The 26,655-nt window shown below is 43.3% G+C and overlaps 1 protein-coding gene across 7 annotated transcripts in view; it reads left to right on the top strand.

Moving 5' to 3' along the window:
• FRMD4A (FERM domain containing 4A) overlaps window positions 1-26,655 on the top strand; it is a 386,216-nt gene that overhangs the window by 310,065 nt on the left and 49,496 nt on the right. For all 7 annotated transcript variants that reach the window (XM_056339185.1, XM_056339186.1, XM_056339187.1 and 4 more), the window contains 4 exons: window positions 6,979-7,062; window positions 13,696-13,761; window positions 13,984-14,041; window positions 15,842-15,928. In XM_056339185.1, coding sequence (XP_056195160.1) covers window positions 6,979-7,062; window positions 13,696-13,761; window positions 13,984-14,041; window positions 15,842-15,928 — 295 coding nt within the window. The remainder of the gene's footprint in view (window positions 1-6,978; window positions 7,063-13,695; window positions 13,762-13,983; window positions 14,042-15,841; window positions 15,929-26,655) is intronic.

Consider the following 26,655-nt stretch of genomic DNA (forward strand, 5'->3'; position numbering starts at 1 on the left):
TTCAGTTCCACCCAATTCAGAATAGCTCAACTATCAGCAGTATTTATTTAGGGGGTGCTGGAGTGCATGTGGGTCTTTCACTTTTCAGTCTACTTTCCAATGCACTGCCAAGTACTTAACCCAGAAGAGCTGGACTAAGCAGTGTTTTGCCATTCAAACCTGTGATAAACCACATCTTCCACTGGTTTTGCTGTGAAGAACAATCTTTAATGTTTCTCAGAATATCTTGAGGAGTGGCTGAGAGAACTGGGGTTCTTTAGCCTGGAAAAAAATAGGCTCAGGGGAGACCTTATTGCTCTCTACAACTACCTGAGAGGAGGTTGTACCAAGGTGGATGTTGGTCTCTTCTCCCAAGTAACAAGCGACAGGACAAGAGCAAATGGCCTCAAGCTGTTCCAGGGAAGGTTTAGATTGGATATGAAGAAAAAATTCTTCACTGAAAGGGTTGTCAGGCATTGGAACAGGCTGCCCAGGGAAGAGGTTGAGTCACCATCTCTGGAGGTATTTAAAAGGCCTGTAGATGTGGCCCTTAGGGACATGGTTTAGTGGTGGACTTGGCAGTGCTGGATTAACAGTTGGACTCGATAGTCTTAAAGGTCTTTTCCAACCTAAACAATGCTATGATTTTGTGACCAGAAAGTGTACATTCGGAGTATGAAACACAGAACAGAAAGGAATCAGATGGCTTGGAGTAATAGGACTGAAAGCATTTTATCTTCATGTATCAGTTTCCAGACCAGAAGTGGAAACAGCCAGTGGAAAGCATCAATCTGCTAAAAGCTGTTTGATGTCTCTTGTAAAAGGAATGGTTGAGTTTATCACAGTGCATTTCTCCAGGCCACAGAGAAATGAGGAATCTTCTCTGAGAGCACAGAAGATGCCTCGACACATGGTGTTAACTGCTTCCTCCCCATCAGTGTGGCAGTCATCACCACCCCCATTAAGACAGTTAGCTCCTAGTCCTTTTCGCCTGATGATCACAATGGTTTGGAGTGGAAGGGGGAATCCTTACATCCAAGTCAGGCAGAGAAGTGGTGTCCTAATAACAACTTGCTGACGCTGCCAGGGAACTTAATTTATAAATGAGCTTTGATGGCAAAGCAATCTGCCATATTAGTGGAGTGTAAAGCCTGTACTTAGAGGAAGGTAGAAAAATGCTACCCTGACCCTCTATGGTCTAAAAGAATACTTAGCATCTCCAGGGATGTTTGTCCAGCAGCTCCCCTCTAATGTGCACTGACATGGGTTTATGTGCTGGGTGAGATCCAGGTGCTACTGAAGTCAACATGAGGTCATTGTGGTCAAGATTTTGCCTGCTGAGATTTGTGGTTGTTCATATCAGCAGTGTAAAATCTGGAAGTCAAATCAAGCCTGGGGCCAGATGGAGACAAATGTTCTGACTTTTCTTAGGCCTGAAGTTAGCTTCAGTGTTTGAAGTTAGTTGATGCTGAAATGCTGTTTAAAATAGAAGTGGCTACCCTTTGAAACAGAGAAGCTCTGCAGTTGTGAATGTCTTGCTGCTGAGATTTACAGATAATATGTTGTGCATGGCAGCGTACATTGCGTGAAGGCTGAACTCTTGAACTCCCGCTTTATTTTTGAAGAAATAAGTTGATTCTAAAGGGTTGTATGCTTGGAACGCAGACTGCAGATTTCCCACACCTGTCTTGCCTACTGCCACCATCAGATTTATAGCCTGTGAGACTACAAAGAGATCCAGGATCTCTTTGGCCTGGATCCAGAAAAGCACATAAGTACTGGCTCATTTGTAGTGATGGGAGAATTGCTGATCCCCATGGGAGCCTTCCTATGAGTCACTGCCTATCAGCTCAGGTGCTAGGATAGCCAATGCCAAATTGTCACGATTTCAGCTGCGGCTTGGCACCTGCCCATGGTGGCCAGAGTGTGATTACCTCCAAATCCCACTGCACCCGGGTGGTGGATAACAGCGAGCTGGTTCAGGACTTCTGAATGCAGCTGCAAGTCTGCTTTTTGGGCATCATAGAAGCTCAAAAAACTGATCTTACAAACTCTAGCAGTCAGTTTTCTACCTCTGTGAACTGATGCATCTATAATGACAGCAGCTCCCACTGCTGCTTTTAAGGAAATCAACCCATGCCTCAGAATAATGACTGTGCTCATAGTACTCTCCTTTCCCCAAAAGGGGATTATGTGCCTTTTCAAACATGTTCTGCATGTTTTGGTAGGGCATCATCATGCATGAGTCTCTTATTACTGATTCTTGCCACCTTGGGGTACCACCTAACTTGGGCATCACAATGACTGCCCAGTGTCTGGTAAGCCTGGAGAGCACACAGCCCAGGTCATACTTAACTGTCTTGAACTAAGATGCCTCTACAGCCCTGACAGATCAGTTTGACACTTACAGAGAGCAATTTGACTAAGCCATTTCTAATGTATGTTTCATTTCAAAACCAAGCCCATCAGAAACCCTGAGCTCCTGTACCCATTTAGATAACTAAGATCTATTTCTCGGCGTTTGCTGTTAAGTGGACTGGTCCAACTCAGTATTTTGCAGGCAGAGTTGTACAAAGGGCACATCTCTTAGCTGATACAGATTTAGGCAGTTAGAATTAAAATAAAAATTTATTCTCCTTAAGAAGTTCCTAGTCCTCTGCATTAAAGGAGAGTGGTTCTCATGTCATTTAAGAGAATCCTCAAATGCTTCTGCTGACAAGACTGAAAAAGGTTTACATTTAGGCTGGGACATACACTGAATTTAGAACAATTGAGTATTCCTGTTCAGCTGATTCTCAGGCTGAACAGGACACTTAAGATTGCATCTGTGCTTTTTGATATTAGCTGCAAAAAATTTACTTCAAAGGTACATAATCACATGTATAAAGCTCCTAAACTACTATCCTGCAGACAGATGTAAAGGTCATTAGCTCAAGCTAATCTTGTTTGTAGTTGGGAGCTGAGTCACACTTAGTTGGCACAGCACGGGCAGGACAAGTTTCAGTTCCTCAGATGAACACAAATACTACAGGTGTGACTCTCTTTAGGCCTACAGAGAGGAAGGAACCAGGGTGCCCTGGCTAATATTGGAGGGAGCACAGCATATTGTTAAGATAGTTGAGATTTTTCCCCTACATTAATCCTATCAGATTTAAAGTCCAGTCTGGCATTGACCAAAATCTTTGGGAAACTCACTAACTTTGGTTTTAAATGTTCAGAATCCAGCTCTTCAGCCTTACACAGCATCTGTGTCAAAGCAGCTGGAAATACCATATAGTGATCATTTGTCCTCAGTTTGGGCAGGCGAAAGAGAAAACCCTAAGTAAAAAAAAAATCCTGAACCACTGCAGCTAGTTCTTCAGACAGGTTCTCATTGCTAGATTTCTTCCAGTTTAGCAATATGAGATATTTCCAGTGAACTCCAAGTATTTCCCAGCAAAATATGAAAGAATAACAAGGGAAGAAAAAAATGAACAGTTTCCTGTTAAGCAGAATTTCACAATAATTTCAACATTTGGGCAGATCGTAATCTAACATATTTTCAGGCTTACTTTTCTTTCTCTGTAACCAAGAGGCATTTAACCAAGTAGATTGTAGGAAGGGGTTACGAAGCCCAGGCTGCATTCTTGCAACCTTATGGAGAAGATCTTAAACACTGTACTTCCAATGGTACCATTTAATCCAAGAATCTCAGACTCTGCATTTCCTCTCTCATTCAACAGAACGAATTACCATGCTGAGAAGAGTTAGTAACTCTAACCTGCAGTTTTGTTTTGTTGTTGATCATTGTTATTACACATACTGGAGAATGTAGGGATTTTCTGAGGCAACTGCATATATAATCTTGCTCAAAATTATCCAACCAGTTTGCAAAAATTTGTTTTTCACAAAATGCTTATGAAGTAGCTAGGTAGGCCTTTTACCCCCATGTGTAAATAGAAATACTGAGATGTGGTGACTAATTTATTTGGCAAAGACTCATCAAAACAGGCAGAACCAGAACTCAGGAGTTCTGTTTTCTACATCCATCCTCCAGTCGGTCAACTTTATTTCTGGATGTCTAACCAGGTTTCAGAAACCCATGCGGATGGCTTTTCCAGTTCAGTTTTCACATTGCTACTCAGTATTTTAAATTATTATAATTTCCACCACAGTGCAGGAATAAAGGGATCTAGAGGACACAGAGAAAGTGTGTTTGGAGCATTTCCCCTGTGTATTAATAAATCTGTATCAAAAGGACCCTTCCATATATAACAGCCCTGCAGGTTGGACACTTTGAAATACAAAATAAATGCAGCACAAGTGACCGGATTAAACAAACACTTTCTAAATGCAGTAATAAAATAAACACACTGAGATATTTCACTAGAAAGTGCGGGAAAGGCAGTAAGTACAAAACCACTTGTGATCCTGCTGGAAACGTTTTAAAAATTAAGAGGTTTGGTGTTCTAAAAGGAGCCAAGTGGAAAGTGGCCTCATGGTCACTAGTTCAAATGCAACCCAAGTCATTATTTTTTTTCCTTTTTCTTGATTTGACATCCTTTTGGGAGTCTAAATTCATTTGTCTTGAGATGAGTCTTTTGCCAGAAGACTTAGTTAATATATGGACCATGGAATGAAATGCCTTTTTGTTCCTGGAAGTGATTACCTGAAATAAATTTGATGCTTTGAAGTTGTGAGGCACTACCTTAATGATATTTTCTAGGTACTCAGCAGAAATGCTAATGTCATCCAATAACATCACTCAGAGTGCCTTTTTCTCTGATTCTTAAAAGAGTTTTTATCACAGTGCAAGCTACCTCTGCTCCTCAGTAACAGAAAAGGCGGAACTGACTGGTGCTAGCCCTTTCCTTTATGGGAGCCATTACTGATTCAGGCTTTTCCCAGACTCTCAAAGATAGTCGCCACTAATCTTGCCCTAATTGGCAGTTTTCTGGGCTCAGAATGTCCCTGTTTAGAAATTACTCTCTGTTTTCCCAGAAAAGTTTTGGAAATTTCTCAACTTCCTTCGACAAGGAGCCAGCCTCAAAAAAATCTTCACTTAGGGGCAGCGACTGCTGCTTGTGCTCTGATTGTGCTGGGTTCTGTTTTTTTGTTCCCAGTCTCAAAATGTCAAAAAACTTAGTAAGAGCTGAGTACGCACGTGCTGTGGAGGAGACGTCTCTGGGCAGACCCAGTAAACTCTCTAAACAGCAACAGCTTGTTTTCTAGGCTGTCAGTCACAGAACAGAGCAGCCAGATCAGCAGATAACATGGAACAGAGCAGCTTCTTGTTCAGACTTGTGCAGGTATTTACCAGCTATGGAAGAAAAAATCTGAATAGTTTTTGAGCATTTGCACTTACAAAGGAAGATCTATCTGACAGTCAAATGACCATGGGATTCAGGCAGAAGTGAGTTTTTAAACACTGTTTGTCAAGAGTCATTTGATTTGGCATATGAGGTACTACTGAGTGGTTTTCTATGTGCTTAGCGTGGAAATGGTTGCCTTAGTCATTTCTTCTAAGTGCTGTTCTACACATCTTCAGTCTGCAAAACTTGAAACTAATTGAGGTTTGGGCATCTCTGTCATAGATTTGTCTTGACTAGAGCTGGTGGTCCTGTTTTAAAACTACTTAATTGGATTGTCAGGGAACTAGCATGATAATAAATGCTTGTAGGCATACCCAAAATACCTGCTCCAGGATTTATGTTAGTGGTTTACCCAGTGGCCCAACCTAGCAATTAACCTGCAAACTCCAACAAAGACAAACCCACCTAGGTCTCAGGCAGAGCCTCTGCTGGGATGTGCAAATGTAAAAATACTGCGGGAAGATTTTTATATCTGAAGCAATATCACGTCTCCACAAATCACCATACAGACTGTTCCAGAGACAAAAACAAAATTCAGGGTGACCTGGAACATCCAAGGACCCCCTGGGACTTTAGCAGATGTTGGGATGGCTGGTCCACAGCTGGGAATGCCAAGACTACATGTCTGGCTGGTTAATGGCCCTGCTGCTGGGGAAGCCAGTGAGCTGGGAAATCTGGAGCTCTGGAAGAGGTACTACCACTTTCCACAGCTCCAGGACAGCCACACTTTTTGGCAGGATAAAGGGCAGGGTACAATATTGCTATTAGAAACTGAGCAAATAAACATTAATTCTTTGGCATTCCTCAGTGTCCTGTCTGACCCTCTTGGCTGTGTATTTCTACAGTTTTGAAAGTAACAGCAACACCACCTTCCATCCCAAGCCTTTGAGCGCTTTTTTTTTTTTCATGCACACACAATTCCTTGTGTGTTTAAAAGTGAGAAGGGAGGCATTTGGGGTTTGTAGGAGAAAATCCCATGGTTTCATTTCACCTGTGAGAATCTGCCTCCCATTTCATGTGCTCTCTCTCCCTGCCCTGTGCAGTGATGCTGCTCCAGCCGGCCGGTGCGGCCACTAGAGGTTGCAGGGAGAAGCATGTTAGCGAAGCGATTGCGCCTGGTCCCACGGAGGGGTTTGTGTCTCAGGACACAAATTCAAGCTGGAGTCTTTATCAGTGAAGATTTTGTGCAAAGGCCAGGTCGCTGGGCCATGAGGCTAAGAACACCTTGTGTTGATAAGGAAGCACATCCTTATTTTTTTCAGCAGGTTGTAAGGCATTTAGATAAAGATGCTTTATTGCAGCTGAAAGCATCACTTCCTTCTCTTCCCCTTGTTTTTTTCTGTATATGAACATGTCTGTGGGACACTGCTCAATGAAATATGACATGGTGGCTTTTGTGTCCAGTCACTGGTAGGAAGTGCTTCAACATAACCATCTGGAAGAGCTTCTCTCCAATTTTGATAATAGAGGGAAAATGTTAACTGGGCTGCCATAAAATAAATAAAGAGAGAAGAAAAAGGAAACCCCAGTGCCTTTTGTTAAGGAGGAACAGATGTAGAGCCATAGCAGCCTGCCAGCTAGGTCAGGTCATATCAAATATTGTGGTGGTTTTCTTGTAGCCTGATCCTCCTTTTGAACTGTCTTTCAGCAATGAAGTTGTAAGGAATGAATTAAAGAAGCTGCCAGCCCTTCCAACACCAGCGCTGAAGGAGCATCCTTCCCTCGCTTACTGGTAATGTATCATTCTGCTGAGTAACTTTGCAGTATCTTATGCAGGACCTGACTCTGGCAATAAGTGGTCTGAGAGTGGAACTGGGATGCAGGGATTCCTGCCTTCTCACTCTGGGTCTGCCACTGACTCATTGCATGATTCAGCACAAGCAGAGCTACCACCCTGGCCCTCAGTTTCCCTGTCTGCCAAATGGCTGCAGTAATGTCTGGCCAGAAAATTCACTGTAAACGTGCAAGTGTCCTGATGAAATCAGGAGGCCTAATGTGCCATTTCCTTTCCCAGCACTTTGCATCTGTGTTATTTTTTCTCTGTGTTATTTTTCTCTGTGTTATTTTTGAGAGATTGAGCTTCATCTTGCAAGTCCTCTCTGTATGGTATAGCTGAACTAAAAGGGATGTATTTCTCCTTTTATACGAACTACGTAATGTTTGGAGGTGGAGGCTTGGGAGCTCTGTCTTTATTGCACTGAAAATTAAATTCAGGGTAGGAGCAGGGTCACAATTAAATTTTGTATGCCCCACACATAGATTCTTTGTGCCACCCTGCCTATTCCTTTTATCTGTGCAAATAGGAAAGAATTTGGGAAAAGACTGTTCATTAACGGGGAGATGCTTTCGCTTGATTTTGTGCTTGTTCCTGTTTCATGTTTGCCTTTAAAGCATTAGATTATAAGCCTGAGGGTGGGAGTGAACTTCTTTATCTGCTGCTGTTTTAATTTCTGCATCTTGGTAATCTGAGGATGGCAAGGGGAAACAAATCAGTTTGTAGTTTGTGATCTCAATTCTTCCCTTTGCCAGGAAGGCCATCCACTTTCCCTAGCATGGTTAAATACCAGAATTAGCTGTACCTCATGTCAAGCCATAGCCAAGCCAGTCTGTGAGGTCTGCTAATCGCTTCAGAAGAGACTCAGGGTCCCCGGCTGAGGTTAGGAACACTTGACACAAAAGCTGTGCATCACCACAGTCTCCTGGTGTTTCTGTCTAAGAACCAAGCCAAATCTTTATGAAAAATTATAAACGTAGGCTGTCATTTCACTGGAAGAAGAATGGTCTCCCTCTTTGGAGCATCTCTTTCCTTTTTCCACAAACTAATCCACACATTGAAAAGCAGTACATTTCCAGCCAGCTCAGTGGCCTGGCCTGACTGACAGACTGGTAGCTCAAGTTAAAAGCCGTGACAAGAAGAGTGGTGTGAACAAGTAGCCATGGACAGGGAAAGGCAAACCTGACCCTTTAGCAGCAACATGAACTGAGGTCTTATTGAAGTGCCCACATAGCCTTTGTTTCAGTTACCTGTGATGGTGCCTGTACACAGGAAGGCAGTGACAACCCAGGCTGTCTGTCAGGCTCCGTCTGCCCATCAGGATCTGTCTGTCCCCACTCTTGGCAAGTGTTACTCACCATGCCTATGTTAAGGACTTCTGCTCGGAAACCTCAGTGAGGTCTGGGACTGCCTCTGCCCATAAGACACTCTCCCTGGGTTTGGCCTATGTTGAGTCACCTGAAGCAAGAAGAGCCATGTAAAAACCCCACACTCACAACGTGAGTATTTACAGTTATACACAAGGTACAGCACTTCCTGCAGCTGTACTTAATTTCATGGGAGTTCTCACGTGACTGAGAACAGGTCGCAGGTTGGGAAGCTGGTTGTTGCCAGTGGGGTAATAAAACCAGTGGCTACGGTCCTGTGACTCCCTTGTGATTTCACTTCAGTAACCAGGTCTCAGCAACCTCTTATACATCAGTAGTTCGTTATTTTTTAATGGTGGCTTTTTCATAAACACCCTGTGAAACACTGAATGTTCTCAAGAAGAGGCTGCTGGTGAATCAGACAAAAAGCCTCTGAAGTACAGACCAAACATCAGTGATCTAAGAGGGCAGGTTTTTAAAACTGTATTTTCTGACACTTCTGCATCTCAGGCAGATTACATTACATACTGGATGCAAATTTCATTCTGTTCTTTTCTGTGTGCAATCAGTTTTAAGCTGCAGTTCTTCAATATTAGCCGAAGCAGTAACAAGGTAACACGTGAATTTCCAACTCTGGAAAGAAACATTTAAAACATTAGAGGTGAGATTGGTAAATTTCTTTAGTTAGTTATTTGTATCAACTGAAATGGACTATGAGGTGATAAAATGGATAATCAAGTAAATACTATGATACCCTTCAGCAAGATACTATGATAGATCTGCATGAAATAAACATTCCATCCACACCATAAAAAAGCATTGCCTGTTGCTCCTATTGAATGTAGTAGGACCAGTGGGGTAAGTCCTGGATTCCTAGATGCAGCAAGGGCTGAATCAGCACAGTTTGGTGCCTCTCACTTCACCTTCATGGAGTCTCCTGGTTGCATATCCTTGCTGCAGGCCTTTCCCTTCCCTGTAACATCTTCTTGGAGATGTGTAGGCATCACAACAGAGTTGAAGGTTGTAATTTTTATATCAAGTTGCTGGTTCCAGCTGCCTACAGATCAAGAAGAATCAGAAGTACATCTTGTTCTCAAGCATCTCGTAGCATCACTGATTACTGCTGAAGCAAGAAGGGGGGTTTTGGTGGCTTTGTTTTTGTGGTTGGCTTTTTTTTTTTTAGGGGGGGGGATTTTTGTTGGGAGTTTTTTCCTTTTAAATGAAAGCTGAGATTCTGGTCCTCCCAGACAGCCCAGGAGCTGGGGTCCTGAGTTTTAATTTCTCTTGCCCATGCATGGCAACTGACAGTATTTATTATTTTAGATGCAAAACTAATCACAGAGACTGGAGAGAACCTTTAGAAAATGTGTTAACACACAGTGCCTCTTTCCAGCCACTGTCGTTGCATTTTTTCTCAATTCAGATGCTCACCAGCAAGCCAGCCCAGTACTAGGTTGTCAGTAAGAAGGCAAGGAGATGCAACAGCACAAAAATGGGTGCTAGAATGGGAATTCAACAGTCCAGGGAAAAGATAGACTTCTCCCAGGTTCCAACAGACTCTGAATGCAAACTTGTTTTTAGCAACCTAAAGCATCAGTGTTGCCAGAATATCCACCTCTGAAAATATCAGCTGAAAATCACTATATAGTTTCTCTAACATAACACAGACCTGAGGCTCTGATCCTGCTCATGGTCCCTTTGGCCCAAGTGATGCTCTGCGGGTTTCAGCACAACAGTGTATGACTGCAAATAAAGAGATTAGTAAGTTCAAGAATATAATCAAAATGAACAAATCAGGTTAGAAACAGAACAGTAAGGAACAATGAGTGGACAGCTGTTTGAAACAGCTCAGTGTACTGGGAAGAGAGGGGGGAAACAATTGCCTTTGAAAATCTGGATCTGATGATGAGAAACTCTGGCCCTGCATTTGCTTGCAAGTTGTCTGCCATCAAGTTCTGTAAGCTGCTGGGACAAGAGGGATTTCTTGGTAGTTCTAATGATCTTTATCAGAGTTGTCTGCTGAAGGATATCATCCATCTATTAATTTTTGCAGCTTTGGGGGAATGTTTTATGAGCTGGCAAACAGACAGTAGTGTTTCGGCAGCCTCTCTGTCTCCACATTACTTAAGTATCCTCTGTCAGCCCAGCATTATGAATGAGTTTCTGTGTCACTGACACAGCAACAAGCCAGAGCAGGGGGGAGAGGAGACATCAGCTGGTGGTCCAGGCAGTGTCCCAGCACTCTCCCAGCTGTCAATAGCAGCATGGCAGCCACTCGGAGATGAACAGCTGAAATGATAGGGGAGAATGTTTCTAAGCTCTGCTAATGCTCCTTCTGACCCATGAATGGTTTTGCTTGTTTTCCCTAGCACGTGTTGGACTTACCTCTCTGTCCCAGAGCTGGAGGCAGAAAGTGACCTCTGTGCTGGATGATCCTTCTTGCACAGGGCAGTGGGAATGAAAAGGAAGTTCAAAGAACATAGAGGAGCGACTGTCATGCAGCTGGGGTGGGATTCATCTGACTATGAACATTTCTTCAGTGTAGACCTCTCCATCTGAGCTGGGTGCCCTCAGCTCCCTTTGCTGTCAGCGGAGAGAAGCCACAGTAACCTCCTCCCAAGGAATCCATCTGAAACAAATCTCATTGATTGTGCTCTGGACTATCTGTTTCTTTCCCCAAAGCATGACTAGCCGAGTGTTGCAGAAAGGTGAAAGGCAGCAGATCCCACTGTTATTCATGGCTGGATTGATAATTCAGGCTTTATTTTGTCCAAAAGAAAGAGGAAACAAGGATGATATTTATCTGGCACTTAACATCTGTAGACCTCAAAACATTAAACAATGGAAAGGAAGATCATCAGCATCCTAACAGAGCAGTGAAGGCATAGTGTTTGTTTATGAGAACTGGGTAGACCTGGGACTGTCCCACATCTTTTAGTATGGATTGAGAACATAACGTTATTTATCCCACTGTTCAGGACAGCTCCCTGACATCTTATCTGTCCTTTTGAAAGAAATGAGGCATCAATTGGGTTCCCTACCCAAGGAGTATGGTCTGGGAACGTATTCATTATTTTATAATAATCATTTGTAAGAAGGCAGAGCACATCTGGAATCACATTAGGTAATCAGCATGTAGGTACATTTATCCTTTCCTTGAATGGCATCAATATGAGAGTTTGATCTGTACAATAAACTGTACAGAGTGGAAACCAAAGCTAAGAGTGTTTTCCACTGGAGAAACTCCATTTTTTTCTGACAAGTCATTCCTGGTTTGTTCCTGTCTGAGACAGAGAGGAATTGCATGCACATGTAATCATAGTTTTAAGAGGTAATTTCAAAGGGCTGTAAGCCCTCTCTGTCTATCATTTTTATTAAGAATGATGTTTTTTGGAGATCTTCCAGTACTGAACACTCATGTAATTCAGTTATTGCTCCAAAAGTAATCCCGTTTATGAAAATCATGGCAGGAGACCCGGGCTCTGCCTTCCTGTGCATGACAACATCTGTGGTACTTGCTTGGATCAGTGGGCTGTAATATGGTTTCATAGCTGTTGAATTTACAGCTTACAGATAATTTTCTAAGCATTAAAATTATTCTGAGTGATTCGATGGGGGAGCTGGACCATTCCTTTACCTGTGTAATTTGTTACTGACTCAGCATACTTACCTGCTATGACCTGCTGGTGGGACATTACTTCTCCTTGTCCCCCCAAAAAGCCCCTTTTTTTGTGCAGGATGAGTGGGAGAAATCACTTGGTAAGGAAAGCAATTACTCTCAGACAAATGACAGGCTTGTGGGGGAACACCTGGCTCTGCTGACAACCCAAGAGACCTACTTGAATTGCTCTGTGCTGTCCACACTGGTGTTTCTGGTCCTCTCCCTTCCTCCCTGCATTACCAGGGATGGATGCACAGTCCTCACCTCCTCTGTGCCAGGCCTCGTGCCCCATCTGTGCATAGCACATCTTGTCTTTCATGTCACGGTGCAGTTTGTCCTCATTGTGATGTCACAGAACAGAACATCCTCTGTGTGATGTCACAGCAGGCTCTGTGTGGCGTCTGCCTGTGACATCACTGAGGGCATTATGAAGGTTGTGCCTAGCAGGGGCAGGGGAACTTCTTCCTATAAGATATTCTGCTCCACACAGATCTCTCTGGCACAAGGACGCATATGGGGAAGGCAGCAATGAGCAAACAGTCGTGGTAGCAGAGCTAGTGAAACACTTTGCAGTTTTCCACAGAAGTCCCCATGGGCATCTCTGACAGCTGTGGTGAGGTCACCTACCAGACTACCCCACACTGCTGTGCTCCTTCACACTGTCTAGCAATAAAATCAGCTTCAGCTCTGCCTGGGGAAAGATTACCGCATGGTGGACAACCCTGTGGCTGCCTTTAAAGGCCTTATTAGAGGCCCCAGCTGGACCTGGGAAATGCAGGGAGGGAGGAATGCCAGTTCATATTGGCTTAGCCTTAAACCATGTGCAGCATGATGGCATTAGATAGACACTTTGGTACTCCAGGAAGCTTATGCAGTGCCAGGTGGGGAGAAGTAAAGGCACATCAGTACTTTAACAGTAAAGGGACCCAAGTCTGAGTGCCCTGCAAACATTCCATGCCACTGTTTAACCTGCTGTTACAGACATTGCCTCTGTGTACACGAGGAATTTAACTCGTTGCTGGGAGAGGTTTCTCCAGAGTACTTCCACTAGGGCTCCTGTACATGGTTTTGTGCAGCTGCAGTGAGGAGTAATCTGTGACTACTAAGTAAACTTAGGGCTATTACTGGCCACCAGTTTCTGAAAGCTTTGCTAGCTTTCAGAGAACATGGTGGGCTTGGAAAGAAGTTGTACCAGGTAGAGTGAAGCAGAGCTTGAGCAGCTCCAACATACATCTGATTGCCACACAATGTAGTATCATGGGCATCATTTGTAGATAAGGAAGGTAATGCAAAGAGGCAAAAGTCTGTATAAAGAGATACCATGTTTGTGAGTAAAAAAAGTTTTTTTCAGAAAACCAACTTTTAGAAAACCATTTTTATTCTCAGTCTGTGGATCCCCTTTTTTTACCCTGGGCTCCATCAAATCCCTTCATCTAACATGTTTGCTTGGCATATTTTGATTCCCTCAGTAGTTGTGCTAACAGAAGTACCTCTTCACCTTTTGGCAAGATTTTCAGTCATGATACTGCCGTTTTATAAAGCATCTAATTTCTTCCTTTCCAGTGAGGATCGAGTCATTGAACATTACAAGAAACTAAATGGTCAGACAAGAGGTCAAGCAATTGTGAAGTAAGTGAAATAAGAGTGATTTTTTGTGACCTTTTTTTACTGGAAAATATTTATACTGGACTGTTAAATACAGTATGTAACTATGCCTCCCATCTCATCTAATGCTTTATTTTGAAGTATTTATGTCCTTATTTATTTATTTATTTATTTATTAATGCCGGTTTTTTGAGATCATCCTGTCAGCTTCTCAGACATGTTATTCTTTTATGTGTTCTTTTGCAGTTACATGAGCATTGTAGAGTCCCTCCCAACATACGGAGTGCATTATTATGCAGTAAAGGTACGTGCAACAAAAAAGGGACATTTATTGAATTAAACTGTTGTTGGAGGGGGAACACGAGTGACACAAGTAACCATCCTGCTTTCAGAATACAATACACTACTACTAAAGTCTTTTTTCACTTCCTGTGGTAGGATAAACATTTCAACTGTGTAGTGAATGTTTGGTAAAGACAGGTCCAAAGAGGAAAATTGTGTTCTTGGAGATAAAACTCTTGCAGTCCTATTGTGCTGGAGGTGTTCAGCATAAAAGCAGCAGCAAGCTCTGGTGATGCCAGTGAACCAGCACCAAAGGGACAAGCCAGCCACATTGCTGGCAGACTCGATGTCTCACTACTTTTTGTAGTCCCAGGAGGTCAGACTTTTCCCAGCCGGCAGATCCATAAGCAGCTAACTAGGGCCAGGCATGACCTGCAGACTGCAGCTCCCTTCACTTGAGATATAAGTAGGTTGACACAGCTACAATACATATTTTTAATGCCAAATCATTGTCCCACACTCTAGAGATAACACATTCCATTCCTCAAACAGCTCTTTGCTTCTACCCATGTGGTTTTCATGCAGGTATTCACAAAATCCCTCATTTCTTTTGTCTGATGATTTATCACCAAATCTTCCAGTCTCATATTATTATTACTTCCCTGCCTGACCAGCTCTGTAAGATTGTTATTTTTTTTAAGTAGAGAGATCAATAAACATATAAATAAAGCTAGATCCACACTCCCTGGAGCATAGGCTCTCATTTATCACCCCTGAAGTTTTGATGCATTTCATCATTATCTCTCTGCAGAGATCCTATGGTTTTTAATATATCTGTAATGTCTTGCACACATGGGGTACTATAAAAGCACGGATATCTGACAGTATCTGTCTCAGGGAGATGCGTTTCTAGTCTATTCCTGCTAATGTGTTACAGCATTTTGCAAAAAACATTAGCCTCTTCTTTTACCAGAGAGCAGGATCCCTCCAGCACCCTTTGCATCCAAATCTCTTGGACTGTTTTACAACAAGGAAGATCTAATGGATTGGGCTGGGTGTTCACGCCTGCAAACACTTGAGAGCTATGCCAGTGAATTCCCCATGATCAATAAGTACCAGTGAGCAGCAATGAGGCAGCAAATATCACACATAATAGGTTTTGCTTCTACCTGATGTGGGGGTTTTGGTTTTGTTGCATTTTACCCTGCCATCCTCTATCACATTAACAGAACAAATGTAATTTCATTGAGGACTCCAGTTCAGTAAATTGCAGAGAGGCTGGTATCAGATATCAGCCATTACTCCATAAGGCCATTTTATTGCACTCAGACACAAAGCAGTTGGGTCTGAGCCTGTCAGACCTTATCACTTGGTAGCTCTCAGATCACATTACTGCTGCATTTTCAAGATTAATGCTAAAATCCCTCCACATAATTCAAGTCAGCTGGGTGATTCACTCTCCTTCCTCTCCAGACTGAGTGTTCAGACTGAATAATTTACAGGGAAGAGAAAGAAGATGCACCACTGACTGCACAAAGGACCCATGTCAAACCTCCTCACCTCCCCTGGCCACATTTTGAGTAACTTGATCATATGTGATGCATTTTAAATGGTTTTATGTGTCATGGCCAAAAATGAAACAGATCTCTCCTAAACACCATGGCACTTTGTGATGAGGAAATTCAGCAGGGGTAAATTTAACTACACCCATGACATTCAAAGATACTGCTTAGAAACAAATTTTCACCTTAAATAACAACCTAGGAAATCTCCAGCATTTCCCCATTCCATTCAATATAACTCCCTCTGTTTTCTCTTCCAGGACAAGCAGGGAATTCCTTGGTGGTTAGGACTTAGCTACAAGGGGATTTTTCAATATGACTACCATGACAAAGTGAAACCAAGAAAAGTAAGTGTTTACTTCTCTGTCAAGGTCTGGGCTTGCCACGCATGTGACAGCTCAGTTTGAGGGTGTGATGTATGCCAAATGCTGGCATTGATTCACATGATTTTGAAGGATGTTAATTTTCTCCCAAAGTTGTCTGAATGTCTGCAAAGAATTAGCAGGCAAAAGTAGCTCTTAATTTATTAAATGTCGTGGTATGGAGGGGGCGGGGGGGGGCAGCGAATAACGCTTAATCTTGCAACTTATGCTTCTTTTGTGTGTGGTTCATAAGAGATAAATGGGAACTGAAAAACTGATCGTCTCAGGTGCTGGAGGCCTTCCATCCACTGGCTATGGTGGTACTGAGGGTGTTCAGCCAGCCCCTGATAGCATATTGTCAAGCCATAAGTGATCTGAAAGAGAGAGGGGAGAAGAGACAGGAAATCTCCCATTTATTACGTTACATTTATTACAGATTTGCATAATTTTCCCAGAAGCAGCATTACATTTGATAAGCAACAATTTTACTAACTGAAGAGTTAAATGCCCAGCTAGCAGTGAAAGAGAACGGTCATCATATGCCTAAAAAAAAAGCATTAAAAAGTTTGTTCCCATTGATTTATTTAGGAACTTTACTCTGAAACAGTTCACAAATCAGACATGGCATGCATCGATCTGATCACAAAACTAGAGCTTGGTCAGTGATAACTAGCCATTCTGGTCTCTTTATTACTATTTTTAGTGAACCTTTCAGTGCACCTGAAAATCGGGATTTGTCTCAGTCCTTCCAAATTATCTTTGAGAAATCCAGCTACAGAATGTCCTGTTCCTTTGGGAGGAGGAAGGTTTTGATCCCCTGAGCTCATCCTACTAGGCGGACCCATGTGTTCTGATTTTCCTACCTAGGATGCCATCTAATAGAAAAAAGCTCATCTCTGAGCACATGCCCTGCAGGTGGGCATGCACGGTCTGTTAGCAACAGTGTTTGTTGTACTGCAAACCCATGGAGACATCAGGAGGCAAGGTTTCAGGCTTGTTTGCAGACTGCAGAACTGGATGATTTGGAGCAACTAGGCTGTTCTTCCATGGATGCAAATGCTTCCGTGCTGAATTAATGTATTGCATTTCTCTTGGCACTGTCACTGTGCCAAGGTCCCCCCTCCCTTTCTTTCACTTCCCCTGATCACATTCAAGTTGGACACTGCCTGGTGCTCACAGATAGCATCTTCTATTAAAATAAACTAGAATCAAGGTTTTGGTAGAAAACAGAACTGCTTAAGGAGGCAGCAGGAGACAATAGGTGCACTGATTGGCCTTTTATTTATCAAAGGCTATTAATGAGGCTTTTTATTCATGGAAGGAAAGGATGAGGGGAGTAAGGAGGTCTTCCCAGAGCATCTGTGCTCTAAAAGACGCATCTGTTTGGGATCAATCATTACCTGCAGGGCAAGCCATACTCACACGTGACAATGCCTAGGCTTTATTAAAACATGCCTAGACTGGGTGTTTGCACCCACATATCTCCATTAGTGCCAACCTCCCAGGGAAGACATGTCCTTAAAAAATGCCTTCCAAAGTCAGTCTTAGCAATAGAAACTTATTGGGAGGAAACTAATGCCCTGCCATGACAGGACTCAGCCATTGACAAGCTATAGCAATTGTTATCAACCCTGATGGGATGAGAGGGTTGGTGGAGAGCATCGGAAGAAAGAAGAAAAGAGGTCAGCTACTCTGACTGCATGAGAGGAGACAGACATTTCCATGGAAGGGTCAAGCCTTCTTTCTCAGCTTCCCTACTTTGCTTCTCAGCTGCTCAAGGTGATCTGGTCTGTAGCACTGGTTTTAGAGCTTGATAACATCTTGGCCAGCTTCTCTGTGTCCCCAATAACCTACCTCTAACTCTCACATTGCTCCTCAAATCAGGGGCTGTAAGTATCTCCTACCTTTTTTCTGCAAGTGTAACCCTAAAAAATAGGGTGCCAGTTTTCTCTTTATTGGGATTTTTTCTTTTTTTTGTCTCAGCAAATTATCCAGGAGACCCAAAACAATGGTACTGCCTTATGAATAAACCACAGAGAACTTCTGTGGCTTATCAGAAGTGGTCATAAATATGGGAGGGAAGGTTGGTTGGGAAGGGAAAGCAGGAATTTCTGGCTAGAATTTGTCCATTGCCATAATCCAGAGACCACGGCAGTGAAAAGCCAGCCTAGATGAGCAGTTCTATTTGGAATAGCTGTCTGTTGGCAGAGCTATTCCAAAATGCACAGCCTAGATCAGGGACAGGAGTTGCACAGGGTGGCTGGGGCTTCATTAGTTCCCCACGGAGTGCTTTTACCCTCTGTAGAGCAAATAAAAAGACTTCTTACCCTACACAGGTGGTAAAACCCCTCTGGCGAGAGCAGCTTAACTGCCTCAGCAAGGTGCAATGTTTAATCCTCTGCTAATTAGATTGTAAAATTGCACTTCATACCACTAGTATCTGAAAGCTTACCGTAGTATCTGATTCATTTCACCATACCAGCATGGGCTGGATCAAGTCTTTGCTGTGCAAAGGGGAGGGGTAAACCTTAGTGAACTTTCTGCAAGGTAAAATTAGGGGGCAAGGAGGAAAGAGATTATGTCTTTTCCTATCTTTATTATTTTGTTCTTGCACATTGCCTGTGCCAGAAACAAATTGAAAAATTACAATGGAAAAATAAATCTCCCTGGAAGAAACATAAGCAGAAAATTGTAGCAAGAAAGCAGCTGAAACCAAGACATTTATATTAAATGCATATAAAAACCTTGCTCATCTTATAGGAGAGATTGTAATGTTTTCCTATATGTCATCCTAGATAGATTTCCATGCTTATTGTGTTTGCAAGTAAAACTGTAACCTACACTAAGCAGCTGAGCCTATCTCAGGCGATCCCATTAGCAGTCAGTCAAAACCACATTTTTATTAAATTGCTGGAGTAAATCAGCCATGTGTCTCTAGAAAACTAACTAGGTTTGTCAGCAAGTTGGATGAATCCAGAGAGGAGAATTGAGGCTGACACAGGGCCAGAACCTGATCTTGCTTGCACTATTCTCACTCAGGCATAAGTCCTCCAGACCTCCAGCATTACTGGGGATGCAGCTGAGATGGGTATCTGGCACCTACTCTGAGGTGGTTCAGATGGGAATGCAGGGCTATTAAACTGGAATGCAGCTTGCACTGGGTTGCAGAGACTAACTCGACTCTGTGCTCCTATTTTTATGTTCCCTCCTGCCTATGCTTGAATTCTGTGGAAGCCCTGAAGCTCCCCAAAGCCATCACTCTGAGGCTTATCGTTCTCCCTTCTGTTTTTCTGCTGTATGTTCAGGGGCTAGCTCACAGACTCAGCAAGCCCTGCCAAAGGCTTCTTCTTGAATGTTGCCTATTTGAACCCAGATTTGGTCCATATCGGTTATGGTCTGATAGCCGTTCATTCTTAAGTATTAAATAAATCCAAAAGTTTTGGTAGACTTCACAAAATCCATCACTGCAGCTGAACAAGAAGAAGGAAGTACCAAGTGTAGGAAGATGGCTGCTGTCCTGCTAACCATATCCTGAGGCACTCTGGAAGTTTAGTAGCAGCTTGCAGAACGAGTGTCATTTGTGTAGCAGTAGCACACAGCATCCAGGATGGGCAGAATCCATCTCCCTCTATGTCAGGCTTAGCTCCCTGTGGAGAGAAAAGGTCCTTCAAGGCTCAGTGTGACTTGAAAAAGCACAACAAAAAGGAGTCTTTGTCCTGCTGGGCTGTGCTCATCTTGGGTCAGCACCACCCAATATTCATGATAAAACAAGGCAAGCTCTTTGGAATCAGGTCTTCAGAGAGTGTGCACCAGCACCGTTCTCCCACAAGCCCCTGAGGCTTTAGTGACCAAAACCATCGTTTTCAAAGGGTAATTAGGGGGTTTTTTGCTTACATTGCAGAGCAATTGGAAAGAAAGAGCAAGGCACTGCAGCCCCCCTGTGTGACTATGTTGTCTGTGAGTGGTGTTTGTCCATTTTAACCAGCAGGTAGGGATGTAACTCCACTCCATCCCAAGAGACCTGTACCTGAAGTAGAAGTGGCATAGCCAGGAGCTGTGAGACCTGCATGCTCAAGCAGTTGTAGTAGCATTAGGCATACCTCTGTTGTTCTAGTGAGATATTCCCACCGATTTAAGAGCCCAAAGGCATCTTTAGGGCACACAGCTTAACAGTTAGTAAACAATTAACTCCAAGCTGAAGAGTGAATGATTAACAGTCAACCAAAGAACTTCCATATGGCAAATAAATAGACAGAGAAATTGTTTAACTTATCACTAAAAATAGCAGGACATTAAAGGAGAGTCTGGTAGTGTTTGGTTGCTTTGCAAGAAATACCTCTGTGTAGTGTTATCCCATTTTCTTGTACAGAAGTCTAGTGGCAATGAAACTTAAAGTGAGCCTTTTTTCTCAGACTCAAATATTACCAGTGTTTACTTTCTCTGGTTGACTGTAGAGAACACAAAGGGAATAAAGACTTTTGGAAATAAGATAAAATGTGAGGCATCCCAAAATTTGGCTATGAATGTAGCTTGACAAAGACTTTTCTTGTGACAGTCAAACATCAGTTTCTGCCATTTCTTCCTAGTGTTATCCTTTTTCTGAGAGGAAATGAAGCATGCTATGAAAATACTCTGTCCATTGCCATAAGGTCTCCACAAAGCTCTATGGATTCTCACTACAAAGGAATTCAATTTGTAGTATCATTTTGAATCCAAAGCAAGGTAACAGATTGAATTCTCATTCAAATGTGCAAAAACAAAAGAGTTGGACCCATCCGACTAAACAATACAAAGCACATGTAAAATCAGTAGCTTTAAGTGTGTGATCGGAGAGAAATCACCTGCTTGTTGAAAGCATGAGCAAAGTAATCAGCACATTAATTGTGTCCAGAAAGTAAAAGATTGCTGTGTGATGTCACTTGGTCTTTTCCAAACAACAAGAGATGGAGTGAACTTCCCCCATTCAGAGGCAAAATGAGATATTTACACAGGAGGAGCGACAGCCTAATTAAGAGCTGCTTTATTGCAGAACAAATAGAGATCTTCTCTGCTTTAGGGCATAATGAAGCATTGTGGAGTCAGTAATTGCATTGATGGAGTGGTTAAACTTGTGCTTCCTGTGGTGAAGGAATGACAGACCAGTTACTTAAAAAAACATAAAGTAGGGATTGATGTGAAATGTATAGAAATGAATGAATGATGGGGAGGAGAAAGATGACAAATTGGTCTCTATCCTGACTGATCACAGAACATCACGACAGTCAAACAGGCGAAAGAAACATGACATTCAAATCAGTTACAGGGAGCCCAATTCACTTCTATAACTCCTTGCCACGTGATACAATAGAGGTCAAGGGCTTAGAAGAGTTGAAGATAAGGCTAAAAGTGTGACCTCCATCCAGTTTTAACATTGATTTGGTTGTTTCAAGCAGGATTTTAGGAGGGGTTATAAACCCTCATATCCAAGGAGGGTGTTTGATTTGGCAGCAAGTTGTTTTCTGTTGTCAGAGGTATGGATCTTGTGCAATGCTCCTCTCACTGGCATGCCACTGAGCCAGAGGGTATATTCAGAAAGGGCTGGCCTTTCTCTGGACCAGGGGTCCTCAAACTTTTTAAACAGGGGTCTGGCGCGCAGATTAAGTGGCAGGAAGTCATCTGTGGCTGCTTGGTCTCCCCCCCAACCCCCGGCGCGGGGGGTGGGGGTGGGTGGGGTGGGGGAGTGGGTTCTGTAAATACAGGGGGCTGGACTGAGGACCCTGGGGGGCTGTATCCGGCCCGTGGGCCATAGTTTGAGGACCCCTGCTCTAGAGCATCCAAAATCAAGTGGGGTCAGAGACAATGTATTGGACTTGTGTCTAATTGGGGTCTTCTTGGAACAGCATCATTTCCTAAGACCTTTGCAAACACCTTCACATTGCAGACAGGGAAGAATTTACAAATGATACAAGAGGAGCAGAAAACATTTCCAGGAAATACTGGTTTAAAAGCTAGTGGAGTCTCAGTAGCATTGCTGTAATAAATTATTCACTGTGATTAGCTGCCTGTTAAGGACTACCTGCTGACTCTTTCTGCTGAGCGCTTTTATTTCTCTTCCCATTGCTGATCCTTCATGCTTTTTGGATTATGGACTTGGCCTTAAACTGAACCAGTCTTCAGGTCACGGCAGGTTGAACTCATTTTATAGTGCAGTAATTCAGTCTTGGATTAGTATCTGGAAATGCAGAGCACTGGAGGAGGGAGACATATACAAAGCAAGGTTCCTTACCATGCTATTTCTTCTCATGGAAAGAGGTCTCCTTCCATATCAGTAACAGACCTGTGGCTGTTGAAGAGCAGTCATAGTTTAAGACCTGCTGAAATGTCTTATTCCATCCCTGTTACACAGGAGACCATGGCCTCACTTGCACCTTTTTTGCTGCTGCTTGTCCTTGGTTTGGGGTGCCTACCATCCAGCACCAGGCCGTTCCCCTTTCAGCACCCACTACTCCATGCTTTACCACTGCACTCCACTATGCTAAAAAGCTTTCAAGCACACTGGGAGATTAATAAATCAGATCAGAGCACATTGGGCTGGAAAGCAGGATTTTGTCCCTGACACTCAGGATTTCCACAGGATTTGGCCAGACATGCCACTGGGCTGTGATTCAGTGACCATTTCTTTTGGCAGCAGTGTCAGATGAAGTGGCCTTCACCACCCTCCTCTCCCATGGCAATCCTACCACTGCTTCTTATTTCCTCCCCCGGGCCCCTTCCTCAGTCACGCTGGTATAACTGTGCAGCTGGGAAGGAAACTGCTCCAGAGAAGGGATCAGAGCTCAGCATAACCCAGCCAAAAAAAGTGGTCACTTTTACCCTCAACCAGTTCCCAATCCCTTTCACCATCTGGCTCATGGTCAGTATCACACAGCACAGCTTTAGGAGCTGGGTATGGGTGCAAGCTGCGTAAATCACAGCACTCAGAGAAAGAAACTGCCATTAACCTGCACAATAACTTTGTGGTGCAAGACAAAGGCTCCATAGCTCGCAACAAGTCGAAAGGAGTTTGGCTGCATGGAATTTGCCATGGCTGAACCAGGATGAATTAACAGTTAGGTATAGGTCATTATCACCACTTTTTCTCTTTCTTATATAAGCTGGTAAAAGTTTACTTCAGTGTCTTTCCCAAACAGAAGGCTAAGTGCGTTGTCTAGGTAAAGCAACTTTTAAAAATTGTAGGATAGTCAAGTCAACTGACCAACAAGTCAGTTACCATTATCTAGGTAAATAAGTAGCTTGATCAACTATAATGCTTGTAAACACTAATATGTAGTCTAAGGCACTGCTCTTTTATAAGGAAACCTTCACTATTTTGGTGGTTTAGTGTATGTGTACAGTGGTGATACCATCAGGCATATAGTCCCCTGAGTTTTCTGCAAGAATTTACATACACAAAGACTACGTCATGACATCCTATTGGTCTGGTCCAGCCAAGCCAAGCCCATGGCTACCATTAAATAGAGGAGTAGTCCCATCAAAGTAAAACTCCCGTGTTCTAAGTGCTTTGTCATATTCAGGTCTTAAAGGGTAATTCTCTATAAAAGCAGCAGCCAAGTCTTAAATGATTCTGCAGCACACAGCAGGAACTTAAACAAGATGCAAAGACAAAACACTCTGACAGCACAAAGTGAAACAAATTGGACCTCAGCGCCCTGGAGTTAGGGTGGAGATCTGGAGCGAGACTGAAACCTCCTTGAGCACTTATGCTTGGCTCTGAAGTGGTAGCAGGCTCCCCGCATGCCCCACCCCTCTCAAATGCTGTCTCTTAGCTCACCAGGACTCACTACTCCAAAGGCCTGGGCATTTTTACAACCAGATGAAGCCAGGCAGGAGCCCAGTTAGTCAGTGGCAATGAATGTGAGACATCTTTAGGTCAGTGGCCTGGGCAGGAGACTCAGAATGTCAGGCGTTGCAGCCAATTACCATGTACATGGGGTAGCTGCTGCTGTGGCACCCCATATGCAGACACCCTGCATCACAGGAGTATTTTCAGTCATACAACCTGATACATATGTGCATCACCATAGCCTTGTGGGACAGAGATGGTGGTTTGGGTATTTTGCTTCCAAGATAGATGTACTTCAGTCATGCCGCTAGAGAAGACAAAAGGACCCTTAGGAAAAAGAGTAGCAGGAATGGTTTGTGGGCAGCATAAATCATTCTAGGGTGCCACAGCTGATTCATATGCTATAGGCTGGGCATCCTCTATGTAATACATAGGATATTATGTCAGAAAGGAGAGATCTTCAATGCAGAAAGATCTAGTCACTTTGATTTGCTTGCAGAGGATAAAAGGGGGAAAAAAGCCTTAACAGAATCAGGAAATAAAGTTCTCTGTAGACCTATGGATTTAGACACACCCAGCATGGTGAAAGCAATACAATATCTAACAGCATCTACCAGATACATACACATATATATATATGTGCGGCAAAGGTGGATTTGGTTGGCTATAAAGTCGAAGTCTGATCTCCCAGGGTATATACATTTATAGACACAAATATCAAGTTACATTATGTAGACAAATAATGCTTTGTCCAAATAGCAGTTCTTCCCTCTGTGATCTGATGCTTTGCTGCCTCACTGAGCCAATAAACCAGTTTGAAATTTAATAGGGAATTGTCTCTCCATAATGGAAATGAATGCAGTGGTGATTATATAGATCTAGATGCAATTTCTGTTTGGTCAAGCCAGAAACGTTTGTTGGGGTGGTGTGGTCCCGTGAGAACAGCACACAGCAGAAAGTATCTCAAATTGGACCAGAAATTGTCTGTTTGGCAAAAAAAGAGTCCTGAAGCCTGAGGGGAAGATGTAATTAGATAGTGAGCTGGGATTGCTGACAGACCACTGAAAGTCCCACTTAGCCAAGCCACTCTCTCATTCCATGGGGGAAGGGAGGACAGCAAGCCTCTGGGAAGATCATTGGTGGAGCTGTTTCCCACATCAAATCACACAGGAAACCTTTTATTTTTTCGTTTGGGGAAGTGAAAGAAAAAAACCCAACCCCAAACTAATAGAAATACAGGAATGAATGGAAGTGTGGCAGGATGGAGTGCTAAGTTGTGGTGCAGCAGCATCCCCATTTCATGGCCTGGGGGCACCCGCAGCAGTGGGTCACACTAATTCACAGGTGACAGCCCACAGAAATCTCTTGGTAAATCTGCCCCTGAAACAAGAGCCCATTTGTTTGAGCTAAGATGGTGCTGTTCTGGCTGGACCAAATCCTTCCTCATTCGCTCTAACTAGTTTGACAGAGGTATGATTGATGGGAGCAGGGTTGTCGTGAGGCAGAACACAAATCCATGCCCGGAAACCATGGCCCCACTGAAATCACTGGGACAAAACTGCCATTGACTTCACTGGAGCTGTGATTTCCATAGAGTTTAAGGCCAAAAAGGGACTGCTCACAACCTCCACCCTGACCTCCTGCATAACTCAGACCCTAGAATTTTGCTTGCTGGTTTGTTCAGTGGAAGGAATTGCATTTCCAAGGAGGAATTTTTTTGTTATGTTTGTTTTGTCTTTCAACTGCAAAACAAAAGACTTGGGAGTTTGTAGCTGCACTTATGCAAGCTATATGAAAATACCATCATTGTTTAGTTCCATTGTTTAGTACCAGTTTTAGTATCGGGATGTCATCCAGGGTTGCCTCTTGCCCATAGTGTAGGCAAGGGAAGGGGTTGCATTTGGGCTGTTAGAAATGTGCCTCATTATTTCCCTGCCTGTCCTAGAAGCCTTTCAGAGTATCCAGTCTGGGTGGTAGTCCGTGTATTTGGAGGAATGATTGTTCCTTCTGCATAGTATGATTTAACAAGGCATTAATCATCTCAGAAGCTGCAAGACTTGAAGGACTGGGAGACGCCATATAGGTCAGTAAGTCTGACAACAGTTAGAATTGGTCATTTATTAAATGCTTAGAATCAAAGAAAAATACAGGTCAAAAAGGCCTCTGGAGGACTGCAGCTCAACCTCCTGCTCAAAGTAGTGCCAGCTTCAGAGTTCGATCAGGCTACTCACAGCCCTAGTGTTTGACCACCCTCACTGTTTCAGTTTTGGGGTTTTATTTAACATATCTAGTCAGAATTTCCCTTGCTGCAACCCTGCAACTGGTGTCCATTGCCCCTTTTCTGGGCATCTCTGAGAAAAGTCTGTCTCCTTCTCCTTTGTAAATACCCTTTAGAATCACAGAATTATTTAGATTGGAAAAGACCTTTGAGACCATCAAATCCAACCATTAACCCAGCACTGCCAAACCCACCACTAGACTGTGTCCCTGAGCACTGCATCTATGCATTTCTTAAACACCTCCAGGGATGGTAATTCCACCACCTCCCTGGGCAGTCTGTTCCAATGCTTAACAACCCTTTCAGTGAAGAAATTTTTCTTCATACTCGGTTTAAACCTCCCCTGGTGCAACTTGAGGCTGTTTCCTCTTGTCCTGTTGCTCATTACCTGGGAGCAAGAGACCAACCCCCACTGCCTGCAGCCCCTGCCAGGCAGCTGTAGAGAGTGATCAGGTGCCCCCTGAGCCTCCTCCTCTCCAGGAAGAATACCCCTAGTTCCCTCAGCTGCTCCTCATAGGACTCCAGACCCTTCCCCGTGTCCGTTGCCCTTCTCTGGACACACTCCAGCACCTCTGCATCCTTCTGGAAGTCACCAAAGAGAGCAGACATACA

The sequence above is a fragment of the Falco biarmicus genome, chromosome 5, assembly GCF_023638135.1.
Source record: "Falco biarmicus isolate bFalBia1 chromosome 5, bFalBia1.pri, whole genome shotgun sequence".
Taxonomy (NCBI): Eukaryota; Metazoa; Chordata; class Aves; order Falconiformes; family Falconidae; genus Falco; species Falco biarmicus.